Raw genomic sequence first — 19,165 nt, forward strand, 5'->3', positions numbered from 1 at the left:
AACTTATTAAAGAAAGGAAATATTTTGAGAAACAGCTCCTCAGTCTCCCCTCTTAAAACAAAACAAGGAGAACAGTATTAAAAATTATGCCAGTGGGTGGTGTTTGTCTCTTTACTCCTGAGAGTGATCTACCATTCATAATGACTACCTACTTTGCGGATGCTCTAGGGAAAGTAATAAAACTCTAAAGATTTTAGATTAAGATTTTAGATTTTAAGCTCTCAAGAGCTTAAAGTAGTTGTTAAATAAAAAAATTATAAGAATGTGCTGTTTTAGGGAAGTATTGCTCTTCTATACCTGGAAACATTAAGGAAATTGATTCTTCATTCATCCCTACTCTCAGAATAAACACTAGTCACAAGTGGCTTTTATGGACACATTTTACTAACCCTTCAAAAGACCATTCATCCTTGTCTGACACATACAGTCTCAGAAAACAGAAAAAGAGAAAGCATTTTATGAGGTTAGTTTACTCTGACATCAAAATAAGACAAAGACTATACTAGAAGAAGGTTATAGACCAGTCTCACCTTTGAGCATGATTGCAAAATGCTGACTGTGATATTTACTAATAGATTTCTACAGTATATTAAATACATGACCAAGTTAAGTAGCTTATCCTAGGAATGCAGTGATGATTTAAGTTAAAAAGTCTCTTAATAATTGGTTAAATTCACATATTAAGAGAGACAAACCATATAATCATCTCAGTGGGTACAAAGAAAGTGTTTGATAATATTGGATACATATTTTTACCTTAAACAAAGCCTTAGTAAACTAGGAAGAGAAGGAAGGTTCCTTAACTTCATAAGCAGTATCCATCAAAAATCTACAGCAGACAGTATATGTGGTGGGAAGTATTATTAAAAGCAACTCTGTTAAAGTCAGAAATGAGACAAGGATGCCAAATACCACTCTTACTACTCAGTATTGTACTACAGTTTCCTACCAAGGCAGTAAGGCAAGAAAATTAAATAGGAGGTAGACGCAATCATTCTGTGCAGGCAGTGTAGTGATCCACATTAAAAAAATACAAGCAGTGCTACATAAAATCTATTAGGACTCAGAACTCAACAAAGTTTTTCAATTGGAGACAAATATACAGGGATAAATGGACATAAATTTGAGCCAACTCCAAGAGATAGTGAAGGACAGAGGAGCCTGATGTGCTATAGCCCTTGGGGGTCACAAACAGTGAGACACAACTCAGCGATTGAACAACAGCAACAATACAGGAATCAGTTGGGTTCCCATGCATTATCAATAACCACTTAGAAAATATAGTAGAAAAAAATTACACTTAGAGTAGCAACCAAAACTATATGGTACCTAGAAGTTAATGAAAGATATGCAAGAGCTTTATGGGTGTGACTGTAAGACCTTATTGAAAGACAGAGAAGATATTCTGATTAAATGGAGAGATATATCATGCTAGTGAATGGGAAGCTTACTATCATAAACATATCAGTTTACTTCAGATGAATACAAGGTGTTCATTTGGTCAAATGACACTAAAATTCATTTGGAAGAGTAAAGGCAAGAGTAATAAAAACAATTTCTAAGAAAAATAAAATGGGGGGGAACTTCCCTATGGCCAATCAAGACTTACTATGAGTAACAGTAATTAAGACAGTGTTGTATTGGTGTTGAAATAGACAAAATGATCAATAGAAGAGAGTAAAAGACTCAAACCTCTGCAATATGGAACTTGATAAGAAAAAGGTACCCTGGCAGATGAGTATCAGGCAGATGAGCTATTCAATAAATTGAATAAATTATGAGGAGAAAAATATACCTTCTACAGCACCCACAAATAAATTCCAAATGGATTAAAGACCTTAATGTGAAAAACAAAACCTTAAAACTTTTGGGAAATATATGAGACTCACTTATTGCCTCATGGCAGGAAAGAATTTTTTTTTAACACAAAATAAAAACCACATCCCTGGTGGCTCAGATGGTAAAGAATCTTCCTGCAATGCAGGAGACTTGGGTCCTATCCCTGGGTCAGGAAAATCCCCTGGAGAAGGGAATGGCAACCCACTCTCCTATCTTGTCTGGAGAATTCCATGGACAGAGGAGCCTGGTGGGCTACAGTCCATGGGGTCACAAAGAGTTGGACATGACTGAGCTACTAACACTTTCACTTCACTTTCACAAAAACCACTAACCATAAAGGGAAAGACTGATAAATTTAACTATAATAAAAGTTTGAATTTCTATATAGCTGAAGACACTATAGATAAAATTAAGGGGTAATGCTATAGACTTGGAGGAGATTTTCACAAGTAATGTGATCAGCAGAGATTTAGAATCCATAATACATAAAAACTCCTACAAATTAACAGGGAAAAAACACACAATCCAGTTGGGTGGGAAATGACCATGAAAAGAAAGTGTAAGTTGCTAAGTCGCGTCTGACTCTTTGCAACCCCATGGACTGTTTAGTGTATGGAATTCTCCAGTCCAGAATACTGCAATGGGCAGCCATTCCCTTCTCCAGGGATCTTCCCAAGCCAGGGATCAAACCCAGGTCTACCACATTGCAGGCGGATACTTTACCAGCTGAGCCACCGGGGAAGTGGGAAATGACTATATGAATAAGCAATTCACAGATGAGAAAGACCTAAATGCTCAATATACAAAAAATATATTAACTCTCAGTGGCAATCAGGGAAATGCATATTAAAACGAGATACCATTTTGTTCTTAACAAATAGGCAAAAATTTTAAATGTGGATTATCTGAAGTGTTGATGGGGAAGTGGATCCACAGGAAATTCATACACTGCGGCTGGGAGTGAAAATTAGCACAGTCTCGCTGGAAGCAATTGGCAGCTGTGGTGCAGGATCTGGCAGTGCTGGTCTAGGTTTAGAACCCAGGAAGCTATTGTGTGTGTGCACAAGGAGATGCGACTGTGGACTTACTTTCTTACAGAAAGTGGAAATAATGTAAATGTCCATCAACATGAAACATGGATATAGAATATATTCGTGTAAGCAATGAAATGACTAATTAGATCAATCTTGCAAGAATGAGGTTGAATGAAGAGATGCAGAAGGATCTGTGTAATGTGATACCTTCATCTGAGGTTTAAAAACACTCTGAACAGTATAATGCTGATGTGTGCATAATCATGAGGTAAACATGTAAAAACATGGATGAGAAAAAGACACATGGACTTTTGAAGCTGCAGTTAGATCTGAGGAGACAGAAGGGAAAGAAAGTTGAAAACAAAGAGGGCTTCATCTCCGTGTCTTTGAGGGCAAAATATCAAGATTTGTTCCATCTGTGTGGTGACCGATATAAGTAGAATTTGTTATATTATCTTTTGTTTTGTCTATATATTTGAAATGCTCCATGGGCTTGTAAAAAATTAATTCTTCTGAGGAGAAAATCAGCTCAATCTCCATGTTAAAGTGGGCAGTAATTCAAAAAAGCATTTAAACTAATTGGTGTTTATCACCTCATGAATGGCAGGTTAGTGTGGCGGGTTGAAGCACAAGACTCTAGGCCAGCCCAAATCCAACTCTGCCACTTCCTAAATGGTGCATTTAAATAGCTACTGATCCTCACTTTGCAGTGGTTTCCTTGTATGTAAAATGATGATGATGGTGGTGATCAGTGCCTGCATGTTGAATTGTTGCAAGGATACGATGAGTTACTGTGCATAATGCACTACATACATAAACTCTATTTTTATTATTTTATTATGCCTGAGTATGACCTGCTGTTCAGGGAGACACACTAGTTATTTGTTAGATGCAAGGGAGATTGGGGGAGGGGTGAATAAGCTTTGCTTAAAGAAATCATATATCATAGATGTTGTTTTTAGTGATGGTTGCTCTTCTATTGCAGTGAGACAAAAATATCTCTCAGATCTCCAAAATTAACCTGTTGAGTTGGAGGTGATTCACCACACACACACACCCCCACCCCAGTGACTTCACAAATATCTGCTTCAGTTAGTTCTGTTAAGTAAAAATGTCACTCATTCACTTTTCAGAGCTAGCTATAAAATCAATGTGAAAAACAAAGCCAGTATGTAACTCTGTTCAAATAGATAGAATGCCCTCTCAAAATGAAAGCTATGTCTACCTTCAAGTTTTGATGAATAGGTGCTATTGTTCTGTCACATCATAAGACTGGCTTTTTTTTTATAATATTTTTAAAAAATGATGAAATGTAAATCTCAGTGCTAGATGATGGTTTTAACTGAGACCTATTTAATTTCCCAAATAAGTGAGAAATCACAGTCATTAGGGAACCAGGGACAATTTTCTAAAAGCAGATGCAGGGAGGCAAAGATTGCAGGCTTTGTCTAGAGTTGATTTGGCTCAACTTCAGCTGTCTTACTTACTAATCTCATAGTTTTAAATGAATTACTTAAATCTGCTGTTTCTCAGTTTCCTCATCTATAAAATAGGATTCACAGTCTTCCTTTTGCAGCCCTTTTGTGAGGATCAAATACATAGTATACACTACCTGGGGTCCATAATCGGTGCTTGTAGTTAACATTATCTCTGACGTGATAATTAATTGAGTTACGAATTCCTCAGTGCTGATGGGTGGGTGGATATGCAGGTCAGGAAGCAACAGTTAGAACTGGACAGGGAACAACAGACTGGTTCCAAATAGGAAAAGGAGTACGTCAAGGCTGTATATTGTCACCCTGCTTATTTAACTTATATGCAGAGTACATCATGGGAAACGCTGGGCTGGAAGAAGCACAAGCTGGAATCAAGATTGCTGGGAGAAATATCAATAACCTCAGATATGCAGATGACACCACCCTTATGGCAGAAAGTGAAGAGGAACTAAAAAGCCTCTTGATGAAAGTGAAAGAGGAGAGTGAAAAAGTTGGTGTAAAGTTCAACATTCAGAAAACTAAGATCATGGCATCTGGTCCCATCACTTCATGGCAAATAGATGAGGAAACAGTGAAAAGAGTGTCAGACTTTATTTTTGGGGGCTCCAAAATCACTGCAGATGGTGGTTGCAGCCATGAAATTAAAAGACACTTCCTTCTTGCAAGGAAAGTTAAGACCAACCTAGATAGCATATTAAAAACCAGAGACATTACCTTGCCAACAAAGGTCCGTCTAGTGAAGGCTATGGTTTTTCCAGCGGTCATGTATGGATGTGAGAGTTGGACTGTGAAGAAAGCTGAGAACTGAAGAATTGATGCTTTTGAACTGTGGTATTGGAGAAGACTCTTGAGAGTCCCTTGGACTGCAAGGAGATCCAACCAGTCCATCCTAAAGGAGATCAGTCCTGGGTGTTCATTGGTAGGACTAATGTTGAAGCTGAAACTCCAATACTTTGGCCACCTCATGCGAAGAGCTGACTCATTGGAAAAGACCCTGATGCTGGGAGGGACTGGGGACAGGAGGAGAAGGGGATGACAGAGGATGAGATGGCTGGATGACATCACCTATCTGATGGACATGAGTTTGAGTAAACTCCAGGAGTTGGTGATGGACAGGGAGGCCTGGCATGCTGTGATTCATGGGGTCACAAAGAGTTGGACATGACTGAGCAACTGAACTGAACTGAACTGAAGACAAACTGAGATAATGAACTGGAAGAGCTTACAGCTGACCCTGCCAGATTTCTTCACCTGAAATGATGTTATTTCAAGGCCCAGGGATTTTTTTTTTTTTTTAAATGAAAAAGAGTCTTCATCTTGAAGGTCATTAAATGCTGCTTTTAAAGTGTACTTATTCAGTGTAAAGTATTACACAATCTGAATCTTCTTTCTTATGAAGGCACCTTGTTTTGTCTACCATTGCTTTCGTATATTCTTTCTCAGCACCCTAAAACAACCAATATAGCTAGGAAATTTCATCATGTCTGGCCCCCCCAAAACACTCAAATCCTCATTCCTGATTGCTAGATAAATGAATCTCTAGGACTGAGCAGCCACCCAACTCAAAGCAAAAGTCCGTGACTGATCCCAGGCCTGAGCCAAGGGCAAGATTTTAAGGGCACCCCTTCCCTGGTGGCTCAGAATCTGCCTGTAATGTGGGAGACCCAGGTTTGATCCCTGGGTTGGGAAGATCCCCTGGAGAGGGGAATGGCTACCCACACCCCTATTCTTGCCTGGAGAATTCCATGGACAGAGCAGTCTGGCAGGCTACAGTCCATGGGGTCTCAAAGAGTGTGACACAACTGAGCAAATAACACTTCACTTTCTTTCAAGCCCAAGCTAGAGGCAGGACTCAGTGTGGGTAAAGAGGGGCTATTGCGATACCCTGTCCCCTGCTTTTGGTTGTCTCTGACAAATCAGTCCTTCCTCCTTCCTCCTTCCACCCTCCACCTCAGCCCTTTGTACCCAAACCTACCTGTCACTTCCTACCCTCATTTTAAAATAATCTGTTTTCTTGGTGGGGAGGTGAACCATGAAGAGGGAGAGAAGCCCTAGGAGGGCTACAACGCGGCTCTGATGTGATCCCCAGTAAGCAGTGAACAGAGACTACACTTTAACGAGGAATTTGCATTTTAAAGGAAGAACGTATTTATCCCCCAGGATCTTTAATTGGGTAATTATTTAAGGAAGCTAAGTCTTTTCACTGTTAACTGCTTGATGGATAGGGACTGGGTCTGAATGGGGAAATGGGAAGCTCAGGGTAGAACACGTCAAGCCGGAGATGCCTGTTGTACAGGCTCTGTGACCGTCTCCACCCAGATGCCCCCCAGGACCCCTAGAACTCAGCATGCTCAGGCCTGAAGTCATCCTCCCCACACACGCTCTCCCAGATGCCTGTTTGAGTTGGTGGTGCCTTAATGTCCCCCACCCCACGTCTCCCAAGCTAGAAGAAGCACTCAGCCTCACCCCTGACTCATCCATCTCCCCCAAAGTTACCCAGGCTGTTCTTTTGCCTCTTACCCTCACCCACAGTACAAGCTAAGATCAAAATCACAATGTGTCTGTCTTGCTGGGCTTCCCAGGTGGCGCTGGTGGTAAAGAACCTGCCTGATATACGGTAGGAGAGGAGACGTGAGAGACACAGGTTTGATCTCTGGGTTGGGAAGATCCCCTGGAGGAGGACATGGCAACCCAGTCCAGTAATCTTGCCTGGAGAATCCCCATGGACAGAGGAGCCTGACGGGCTACAGTCCACAGAGTCAGACACAACTGAAGCGACTTAGCACTCAGCACTCAGCATCTTGCAAATTGCCATGGCTTCCTACTGCCCTGGGGGATATCTTGAGGCAAGTGCAAGTGTATGAAATCCATACTTCAAATAATCTTACTAGAATTTTTGAAATTTTTATAGCTCATTTCTTGTCTGATCTGATTAAATCATTACTTTTACCTTATAATTTCGCTGTGGAAAACCTCTTGTGATGAGGAAGATAATCATCAGCTCTGCCATGTTCTTGCTACTTACTTGTGCTGGCATGATTGGTGTATTGTCTTCAGACCTCAGTTTTGTTTCTTGCAAGAATCTTTTGAAATCATTGGTCCATTTCATAATGGTTAGTTTGCTGCTGCTGCTGCTAAGTCGCTTCAGTCGTGTCTGACTCTGTGTGACCCCATAGACGGCAGCCCACCAGGCTTCCCCGTCCCTGGGATTCTCCAGGTAAGAACACTGGAGTGGGTTGCCATTTCCTTCTCCAATGCATGAAAGTGAAAAGTGACAGTGAAGTCACTCAGTCGTGTCCGACTCTTAGCGACCCCATGGACCGCAGCCTACCAGGTTCCTCTGTCCATGGTATTTTCCAGGCAAGAGTACTGGAGTGGGGTGTCATTGCCTTCTCTGAATGGTTAGTTTAGTCAGAACTAAATAATATAAGCAGTAAGTCTGTTTAAGCAAGCACACACAAACATATGCCAAAATAAGCCAAAACTGCTGAAATGGAACAGAGAAATGAGAGATAAACACTGAATACTTCCCCACCCCCTGGGGAATAGGGGCATCGTCTCCTTCCTTAAACTGCCACACACCAGTGGGCCCCAGGGTCAGCCTGAATGTTAAAAATTAGTAAAGCTTAATCTATCTCATTAGAAAACAAGGAAACAGAAATAAAATTCTAATGTTCTCATTTTTCACACCCCTTCCTGGTGCCTGGTGGAGGCTGCTGCCCTTCCAAGCCATGGTGACCCACCCATGGGACCCACAAGCTGCTTGCTTCTTATTGCAGGTGGTGGAAATTGGGAGACCTTGGGTCTTCTCATGGGCCTCCCATGTGGCTCAAGTGGTAAAGAATCTGCCTGCCGGTAGAGGAGATGCAGGAAACATGGGTTCAATCCCTGGGCCAGGAAGATCCACTAGAGGAGGAAATGGCAACCTGCTGCAGTATTCTTGCCTGGAAAATCACAGGGACAGGGGTGCCTGGAGGGCTGTAGTTCATGGGGTACTAGAGAGTTGGACACAACTGAGCTACTGAGCATGCACACACACAGGGGTGAGCCCAGGAGCTCTGTCCTCAAGGCAGGAGAACATGACTAGTATGATCAGCTTTCCTGAGTGCCTGTGCAGGTGAGCAGAAGATGGGTGCTCATCGTGGAAGTTCACATTCAGAGTAGTATGTGGGGCTGCTCCGTCTCAAGGAGACTTGCTCAGACTTTATTTCCAACAGCTCACTTGGGAGATGGGGATTGACATATACACGCTATTATATATAAAATAGGTAACTAATAAGGACCTACTGTAAAGCACAAGGAACGCTACTCAGTACTCTGTAATGACCTACATGAGAAAAGAATCTAAAAAAAGATTGGCCATATGTGTATGGATAACTGATTCACTTTGCCGTACACCTGAAACTAACACAACATTGTAAATCAACTACACTCAAATAAAGCAAACAAAACAGAACAAAAACCCAGTGAGGTGTAAGTGATTGAGCGCCAGAAACCTGGACAACCACAGATCACCCTCTGCCCAGGTCTTACCCCTCCTCGCGCCCTGGGGACTCCCCTCCCCGCTTCCTTGTACTCTGGGCCTCCTACTTTGACAGATGGTGCTTATTAAGCACCACAGATTGTTTTTCTCACGGTACCCTCTCCACCCCTAACTTCTACTTAACAATTTTTAGCCTACTCTCTTCCTTGCCATTTTCCTAAGCTATTTACAGAAGTGAAGTGAGATCATGTGAGCGCTGGCTATTACAGATAATTTTATAATTTTGACACAGCTATCCATACAGCCATACATGTTTTACACACACTCTTTAATCAGAGGTAGAGAAGTTACCGAGTCCTGAGAGTAAGAAGAAAAGAGCCAAGTCTGTCCCCCAGCCCCTCTCTGCCACAGCACATCCTGGGTTGATACTCAAGAGCTCTTCTCTGGGCTGTAGCTGACAGCTGAGAGCCTGTCATCTTTCATAACCATCATTTATTTTTCCCAGAATGTATCACCTTGCTCTCACCATGATGAAACTCATCTGCCTCTTTTCTGCCCACTCACCCTTCCTGCTGTTTATCACCACCAGCTTGGCATTTCACCATGCAGGAGAGCCTAGTGTTTCTAGAAACATAGAAACATCACTTGTGCTACAGCTAAACATCATTTGCAGAAGCATCAGCTCAGACTGGCCCCAACACTTCTCCATGTTGGGGCCCACTCAACTTCTCCAGTAAAGGGCCCACTCAAATTACCTTTGGCATTCTCTCTTCAAACTAGTTCACTCCCATTGCCACGCCATTCTCCCAACACAGTTCTGGTACTTCTCCTTTCCTTGTAATGTTCCAAGGGTGCTTATTCTCAAAGCACTGGCTTCATAATCTTTTTATTTGAGCTCCTTTATCAATCTTGGTTTAAGGAAGCTCCTGTTTTTTTCTACAAGGATGGACTTTGCAGCTGTCTCAGTCTCATCTCCTTGTGCTAGTCACACAAGCTGCATAATCATCTTTCTATTTCCATTCTCAGAGATTCTCAAGTACTGTAAACAATCCATTACTTTTCATGGCTGGGGAATGGGTACTGTTGTTTAAACGTGGTTAAGAGAATTGTCACTGACTAAAAGAGCCTTTTTAAGGCTTGTATGCAGGAAAAAGAGAATAGTTTTTGCCATGACCTAGCCTAGATCTTCTTGGTGTTTCCCCCAAACAAACACATGCACACTAGTTTGACCTGTTTTCCCGGGTATTCCCAGGACACTCCTGACCTTGGCTTCCAAAGTTCACGCTCTTCCTCTCAGTCAGCAGTGCTTCTCCCTGGTGAGTTGCCAACATGGTCCCTCCGCAAAAGAGGGAGACAGAAGGATGGGTAGAAGGAAACAAGTCCAAGATATCCACATGCAAAAGTCTGTCCCAAAGCAATTATCCTCCAATTAAAAATAAATTGAAAAAAAAGTCTGCCCCCCCCCCCACCCCCGAGCCCTCCCTTGGTGCACACACTCTCCCTTGAATCGTGTGCCTGTTGGAAAGAGTATTGGCTCTCCAGCCCTCCCCCAGGAGTTGTTAGAGTTGACCAGATTGGTGTCTTGATGCTATTTCATCAAATAAATAATAAAACTACACAGGTATCTTTACTACAGGGCTTTTCAGAGCCTTTAATAAGCTGTCTGGTGTGGCACAACATCAAAAGCCAGCCACAATATATCGTCATCTACAAACTCATTTAGCTGACCACAAAACCTTCTCCCCTGCAACATCTCACAGGACCAGTGTTCTGTAAGATACATGTTGGGGCATGCCGTGATTGGTGGGTCCTACCTTCAGTAGGTTGGAATCATGCTAAATGTTAGGGAGCTTGTGATTGCTGGCCCTCCTTCTAAAGATTTTAATACTGACAGTTGGGAATAGAGTGTGGGAATCTGCCTGGTTACTGTTTTTTTCTTAAAGCTTCTCTTATAATTCGATGATCCGTAATCCCTCTGCTCTAGCCTCTTGAGTATTAGGCTTCAGAGATTCAATACTTGTGACCCTCCTGAGGGCTCAGCATAGAAGCTTGTACCACAAGTCCCTTTGTAGGTAAATAACACGTTCTTTTACAAGAGAAATGGCTGAGAACATATGTGGGAAACCACCCAAGGCCTTTGTGATTTGGGGGAAATTGCTGGCCTATTTCAATGACTTCAGAAACCATCTTCTGATACTGTAGCCATCCCCACCTATCCACATTCAAGTCCACCTTCAGAGCCCAGAATTTCCACCAGCTGTTCTCACTCATGCCAATTTGGGCTGTTTCATGTGTTAAAGTATTTTGTTTCATTTGTCTCTACCCTGCCTCCCTGCAGGACCATATTCAGAGTAGGACTCAATTAATATTGGAAAAAGAGGGGAGGACGTCCCCCACAGCACTTCTACAGAGTTGAACAAAGAGTAAATGCTCAGTAATTGCAGAGAAACCAAGGAACAAAGGAAACCTTGGCCCCAAAGAGGCCAAAAACTGTTAAGATTGACTCTAGAATTAAAAAGCAAGCAGAGAAGTGTGGTATGTGTGGCAACAAGAGTAAGCATCTTACCCTGCTGAGATGATAGCAACTTCAACATTGTTCATTTTTTAGGTCAGTGATCTATGTATCATTAGTGGCTCAGGAAGAGGCCAAATTATCCCGTTTTGCCTGGGCTTTTCAAATTTTAGCACCAGAAGTTCACCATACAGGAAACCCCTCAGTCCTGGCAACTCAGGGCAGCTGGTCACTCTACTCAAAAAACACAGTTTGGTAACTAGATAAAACTGGGAAATGCTTCACCACACTCTGGGCTTCCTTAGTGGCTAAAGTGATAAAGAATCCACCTGCCAAGCAGGAGACATGGGTTCAATCACTGGGTTGGGAAGATGCCCTGGAGAAGAAAATGGCAACCCACTCCAGTATTCTTGCCTGGAAAGTCCCATGCTCAGAGGAGCCTAATGAGTCCATGGGGTCAAAAGAGTGATAGAACTTAGTGACTAAACAACAAGAACATTTCCACACTCTACTCACCTGAATTAGTTTCCTACAGCTGCTATAACAAATTACCACAAACTTAATGATTTCAGTTCAGTTCAGTCGCTCAGTCCTGTCCGACTCCTTATGACCCCATGAATCGTAGCACGCCAGGCCTCCCTGTCCATCACCAACTCCCAGAGTTTACTCAAACTCATGCCCATCGAGTCGGTGATGCCATCCAGCCATCTTATCCTCTGTCATCCCCTTCTCCTCCTATCCCCAATCCCTCCCAGCATCAGGGTCTTTTCCAATGAGTCAACTCTTCACATGAGGTGGCCAAAGTATTGGAGTTTCAGCTTCAGCATCCGTCCTACCCATGAACACCCAGGACTGATCTCCTTTAGGATTTAAGACTATATAAATTTATCGTAACACAGCTTTGGAGATCAGACATCCTGAATGAGTTTTATAGGTCTGAAAACCAATGTGTCAGCAGGGCTGCATTTTTTCTGAAGGCTCTAGGGGGTAATCTGTTCCCTTGCCCGTTTGAACTTCTAGAGGCCGGCTGTGGTCCTTGACTGATGCAGTTCTCTCTCCCATCTTTGAAGCCAGACATTACATCCCTTTGATCCTCTGCCCCCATCATCAAGTCTTTTTTCTGACTCTCTCTCCCTCTTTCACTTATAAAGAGTCTTGTAATTTCATCAGGCTTACTGGCTAATCCAGGGTAATTTATCCATCTCCAAATTCTTAACTTAGTCATATCTAAGAAGTCTATTTTACCAGGTAAGGTAGTACATGCACAGATTCCAAGACTAGGATGTGGACATTTTGGGGATCATTATTCTACCAATTATACCCACCCATCTCTGACAGCTGATAAAACACCTTAATATATTAAAGAAATATTTTTAAAGTCTCATAGGAAAGAAATCTGTTTAATATTGCTTAACCTAGTGTTTTCCAAACCTTTTTGATCAAAAATTCTTTATTCAGGGAGTATTATGCTAAGTAAAATAAGTCAGAGAAAGGCAAATACTGTATGATACCCATTATACATGGAATCTAAAAAATACAACAAACTAGTGAATATAACAAAAAAGAAGCAGACTCACAGATATAGAGAACAAACAATCAGTTACCATAGCAACCTTCCTCTGGAGAGGGAAAGAGGAGGGACAAAATAGGGGTGGGGGATTAACAGGTATAGACTATTATGTATAAAATAAGCTACAAGGATATATTGTACAACACAGGAAATTTAACCAATATTTTATAATTATGGAGTAAAACTTTAAAAAAAAAGAAAAGAAACTCATTATTCCTCTGAAAAGAACAGCACTTAACATCTCATGGAACAACACTGCTCTTACAAAAGAGCAGGATTCAAATTGCTGTATGCACCATGGTGAGTCCAGAAACTTGCCATGCGATGAGCAGATGAGGAGAGTTTTGAGGGAATCGATATCTAAGTCCAACTCCTCTTTCTCACTTCAATACTCTTCTAAATTCAACTGTCAGAACAACAGTCTGAGGTCAAAGTGCAGTGATCCTTCCATCATGGAGTTCCCACCCATAAAGAATCTTATTGGGACAAATATCTATACATTTGCACTGGGGTGCAAAACCTGGTCAAACAAAGTGATGACGTGCCCCTACTGATCTCACTTGGAGGTACATGTCCAATAAAACTATTTTCTATGTTTAGTATTTATAACAGCTTAATACTTCTATCCAAAATAATTAGAATGATAACTTTTTAAGGAATTTTTTTAAGGATTGGAGATTTTGATCACTAGAATTTAATTTAAATTTCAATTTTTATGTATCCTTTGGTTATAGAGAATTATGATGTCTTGATCAAATAAAACATTTTCAAGCATAAAAACAGATACTAAGTTAAAGTTCTTTAGATGTCCTAGATACACAATTTTAAGTAGAAAAAAGAACAATGTTGCAGCTCTCATTTTTAAAGGAGAGCTTGCTCTTGTCATTTTCAAATGGACAATAATGGATGTTATATCACTGTGGTGTGTCCTGTGTACACTGGACACTTTTAAAAGAATAATTTAACACATTGATTTTAAAGTATCAATATTTAAAATATCTAGACATGTAATATATTTTGAAATTATAACTGTTTAACCATAAGATGAAAAATAACTCGCTGTCAAGTTAAAAAATATGCAAGGAGGTACTCGCTTTTCAAAATTCTTATGGGGATATAAGAACAAAAGGTGTGATGACCCCTGCTCTGGGAAAAACTATTAAGAATGCTAGTGGTAAAAAGAACAGGGTTTGGAATCTGGCTAGCAAGAAAGCCTTGGTAAAAACATCAGCTTCCCGCAGATGTCAGGGATAAAGCCACGAAGTGCCTGACTCAGAGCCAGTGTTCCCTCATTCAACAATAGCTGCCAAGGGCCACCTGGGTCCAGGGGGCCCACTGAGTCCAGTGGGGCTTGGACACAAACCCCTGCTCCCATAGAGCTTATATTCCATCAGACACATAGTTGGTCAGTTGCTTCTGTGCTGTATTTCTAGAGTGCTTCTTCAAAAAATATCTTCTCGATTTTGGGGAACTGTGTCTACAAAGAAATGAATCGTTTTTTGATATTCCAGAACAGATCCATCTGGATTCCATTGTTTCCCAACAGAATATCCACCTAAGGAGGCATACACTTATTTTGGTAACAGAGCCAAAGCTTAAAAGTCTTTAAGTTTCTCCTGTGGAATTGACTTCAAAGCATGCAGCACAATCTTTTAAACATCCTTAATGCTGGTAAATATTTGTATGGGGAGGAGGAATGTGATGTTTTGGGGACAAAAGTTATCTACACAAAGGTCTGATGACCATGGTAGATGATCAGACTGGGCAGGAATATTCTTTGTCTCCAGCTCTGGAAGGCCATTAATCTCAGAGTAAGGAAAAGTTAAAAATCGATGTTTGTTCCCTTCACACTGAGGCTGAAGGGAAAATCCCGGCTGTGTCAGGGTCACTTGCTCTGAAGTTACTTGAAGAATCTATGTTCTCAGACATTCAGGAGAGCCTCCAGGGGCCGTGGGAGACCCATGGTCCCTGCTTCTTTAGTTCTACTGATCCCACTTTAGTGACCCCACTCCAGGCCATGCCCCTGGGACTGAAAGCTGGAAGGGGTCTGTGAGCAGGAGTAGCTGTCCTGGGAAGACCCAGGGCTGAGCTGGGAGGGAAGGAGCCAGTCCATGAAGGGGCATATGGGTGGAGGAAGAGCTGGGGCCTGTGTCTGAATTGTGTCTGACTATTTACTGAGTCCATGTTTGTGAGACTTACGCACCCAGGGATTAATGGCATTCCATTGAGGGGATGCATCAGGGTGAGCAGAGGGGGTAGGATTGAGATGGGGAGGGGCCAGAGAGGATTGCAAAAGCTGGTGTGTGTGGCCATCTGTCTGTCCATGCTGCCTGTCACTTCCATGTAGCCACAGAGTGCTGGAAAAGAACTCTTGGGATCCTAGAGGGCCCTCAGTTCTCAAAGGGAAATTTATTCGGCAGAATTTCTCTAGCATTTAACTTAACAAATGCCATTCCATCCCTGTGCCCAGGACTGAGCTAGGTGCTGTGGGAGATGCTGTCTCTGTCCTTAGGCAACTCGACTCTCCTTGGAAAGATAAGAATGATACACATACATACTGTTGAATGAAGATCGCCAATGGGTTTCATTTCATATACCAGTTTCAGCTAACTGGTAACTTCATGGAGTATTCCATCCAGTCTAAGACCCCATCAATTATAAGAGGCCATTTTATATGCTCTTAAGAAAGAAGAAAATATTTCCAATTAAATTACAAATGATTGGTTTCTTATAGCTTAGTTTTGTGTCCAATTTCTTATTAGAAGATTCTTTTTAGACTTACTTATACACAGTGTTAATCTTCCCTGGTGGCTCAGAGGTTAAAGCGTCTGCCTGCAATGTGGGAGACCTGGGTTTGATCCCTGGGTCGGGAAGATCCCCTGGAGAAGGAAATGGCATCCCTCTTAGTTTCTGACCCTTAGGACCCCCCACCACTGGACAAGAGGAGATCTGATGGCAAAGTCCAAACCGGGTGACAAAAGAGTTGAGGGACATGACTGAGTGGACTACACTACTCTGTTAATTTGTACTATATTTACTGATCATCGTTTTGAACACGCACCAGGGTTTGGTCATTCCTTGAGGTTCAATCAGGGTGACAGAGGTAGGTTGAATGATTGGGCCAGGAGGATTGAGTCTGGTGTTCCCACACAGTTGTATGTTCTTCTGTCCATGTAGCCACAGGTGCTGGAAAAGAATCTTGGATCCTAGAGGCCCCAGTTCTCAAAGGAATTTATTAAATTTAGCATAACTTAAATGCCATTCCGATCCCTGCCAGGATGAGTGAGGAGCTGTGGAATGCACTATCCTTAGGAACTCGACTCACCTTAAATAAGAATGTACACTACATACTGTTGAATGAAGATCGCCAATGGGTTTCATTATATACAGTTTAGCTAAGTAACCAGATATCATCCATCTAAGACCCATACAATTATAAACCATTTTATATGCTCTTAAGAAAGAAGAAAATACCAATTAAAACAAATATGTTAGTACTCAGATTTGGAACTAGACTTTGACTTACTGTATAGAAGGTTATCTTCCTGGGACAGATTAACTCATGCCTGCAATGTGGGAGACCGGTTTACCAGTCGGGAAGATCCCTGAGAAGAATGGCATCCCACTCGTTTGCACTGGGAGAGACCCAGAGGGATCAGATGAGATGGTAGTCGACGGGGCTGGATAAGGTTGACATACAGGATTCAACATCTCAGTTGCTAATCATACTCATGTATAACAAACTAGTGGCTAATTCTATTCAGGAATGCTATTAGCATCTCCGAATGAAAGAGCATTGGTGAGGCAACATTTCTTTCAAGAGTACTCATGACTTTTATTTCAAATCTCTGTCTCCTATTGTCTAAATTGACGCACACACAGGTAATGCAACCACAGCACAACTACCACCTGGCAACAGTGACTATAAGACAGATCACTACTTCCAAGATATCAAATGTGAAAAAAATACATCTTAGACTCAATGAATACGGATTCTAAGACTCAGTTGAAAAACACTCCCATGATTAACCACCCAGGTCTGTCCTAGGAATGGGGTTGGCACTGGTGCTACATTCTTATCACTAAGCAATAATTTCCTCCTGTAAATTTGCAAAACTGAATGGTTTCCAATACAATAATTATTGTAGGGAATTCTCCATGAGCAAATAGATTCAAGGAGGCTTTCTGCATAAAGTAGGTCAAAAGGATGCGATCTGGCCTGGACAAGAGAAGACCATGTCCAGAAAGGAATAAAGCACGATTTAAAAGGTTCAAGAAGGTAAACAGGCATATCATGTGTTAAGGATAGTGGAGTAACCAGGCTAGGGTGGGGTTTCATAAAAGAGTCATGGGTTATGAAGGCATGAATTTTTGCTCTAAGAACATAAGTTCAAGTTAGCATATTTCACTTCTAGAAACTTAATCAAAGGTTCTCCTATTTATATAACTTTTATTTCTTTTCTTACCATAGGTCCTGATGTTTTTAGTTCAAAGAACCTTGCCCTTCAAGCCCAGAAGAAGATTCTGAGCAAAATAGCCAGCAAAACTGTGGCCAACATGCTGATTGATGATACCAGCAGCGAGATCTTCGATGAGCTCTACAAAGTCACCAAAGAGCACATACATAACAAGAAGGAAGCCCACAAGATCATGAAAGACTTAATCAAGGTGGCAATCAAAATCGGGATCCTCTACCGGAACAACCAGTTCAGCCCAGAGGAAGTTGTTATAGTGGAGAAGTTTAGGAAGAAGCTGAACCAGACCGCCATGACCATCGTCAGTTTCTATGAGGTGGAATACACCTTCGATCGAAACGTGCTCTCCAAGCTCCTACACGAGTGCAAGGACCTGGTGCATGAACTGGTGCAGCGACACCTGACACCCAGGACCCACGGACGCATCAATCATGTCTTCAACCACTTTGCCAATGTGGAGTTCCTTTCCACCCTTTATAGCCTTGATGGAGACTGTAGGCCCAACCTCAAGAAGATCTGTGAGGGAATCAATAAACTGATAGATGAAAAAGTCCTCTGAATGCCTTCCTTCCTCCTGGACTTCGCTGCATTCATGTTACAGCACCCAGTGTGTTCCACATGAGAATCAGGAAACAAGAAGAGACCCTTGTCAAAGATGCCTATGTCTGTCTTGTTCATCCCTCTGATGTTGATGCTAGATTGAGCTCAGGTGTGTTTACCCTCTGAGCTATCTGCTGAGGTATGTACTTAAAATCTCCTCTGTTTGCAAGCCCAAAGGACATCTCACCTCTCCTGAGCAGAAAAACCGCCCTGCTCACCAGGGTGAGCCCAGTTCACCTTGTGGAGTGGAAGGAGCCCTGGACCAGGGGTCAGAGTACATAGATTTGGTTCCCAACTCCATCAGTTATGACTTGGTTCTCTGGATCCTGGAACCATTGTGCCCACCTGCCTACCTCCCGGGGTTGCTGTGAGGATCAAATGAGACTATGTTCATGCTTTTAATAACTCTAATATGAGGTCTTACTAGTTTCTCTTTGGCATATTGTGGGGATCAACCTGGGTCTAGACTATCAGGCAGTGGAGAAAAAAACAATAGTTTCTAACAGGCTGGTTTTGCAATCTGTGTCAAGATGTGCTGTTTCAAACACACAGTTTAATTCGTAAAAATTAATCCAAAGGTGTGAAAAAGTATAGCAGCAAAGTGGAAAAATGGTTTTCAAGTCTTAGATGTGCAGGTTTATGGTCCTGCAGAGGGGAACTTTCTGGGGAGTGGGGGAGTAGAGAGAGTTTCCCACATAGGAGGCAGAAGCAGAGAGGAACTGTGCTCACCCTGCTCCTGCAGGACAGGCCTTCCCCATCTAAGGGGCACCATCCAAGAGGCACAGGGAAGGTTTATCCCAGCATGCCCAGGAGAGTTGGGCTGAATGAACCCCTGTCTGTCTTTCTTGGTCTTTCACAGTCATTTTGTGCTGTTTATTCTGGTTTGTTAATAAATTGGAATTATCCTTCAAACAAGAGGTTTTTGAGTTGTGATTCAAAAATCAAATTCCTTGAGTTAGATATGGTATTAAGAATGATGGGATTGAAAGGAGGGAGAAAATAAAGAGTAAGAGCTTTGCACTCAGACCCTAAGGCAAAGTTCCCCTGGAGGAGCAGCTATAGGCTGAGACCTGTGCCCCTGCTCAGTGGGGAGCTAGTTATGGACATTGCGACCTCCTTCCCTCTGTGTCTTAAAGTCTCACTTTCACACAAAGTA

At 42.1% G+C, this 19,165-nt stretch overlaps 1 protein-coding gene across 2 annotated transcripts in view; it reads left to right on the plus strand.

The window, feature by feature from the left end:
* Nucleotides 1–18,924, plus strand: part of TNFAIP8L3 (TNF alpha induced protein 8 like 3) — a 43,724-nt gene extending 24,800 nt beyond the window's left edge. The window contains exons 1-2 of one of the 2 annotated variants that reach the window (XM_020887571.2): nt 14,482–14,605; nt 17,406–18,924. In XM_020887571.2, the coding sequence (XP_020743230.1) occupies nt 14,572–14,605; nt 17,406–17,968 (597 nt within the window). In that variant the 5' untranslated portion in view covers nt 14,482–14,571 and the 3' untranslated portion in view covers nt 17,969–18,924. Of the gene's footprint in view, nt 1–14,481; nt 14,606–17,405 lie in introns of those variants that run through there. The other variant, XM_020887570.2, reaches the window with a different exon arrangement.
* Nucleotides 18,925–19,165: the final 241 nt, after the last annotated feature.

This window comes from Odocoileus virginianus, chromosome 6 (genome assembly GCF_023699985.2).
Source record: "Odocoileus virginianus isolate 20LAN1187 ecotype Illinois chromosome 6, Ovbor_1.2, whole genome shotgun sequence".
NCBI classification, from domain to species: domain Eukaryota; kingdom Metazoa; phylum Chordata; class Mammalia; order Artiodactyla; family Cervidae; genus Odocoileus; species Odocoileus virginianus.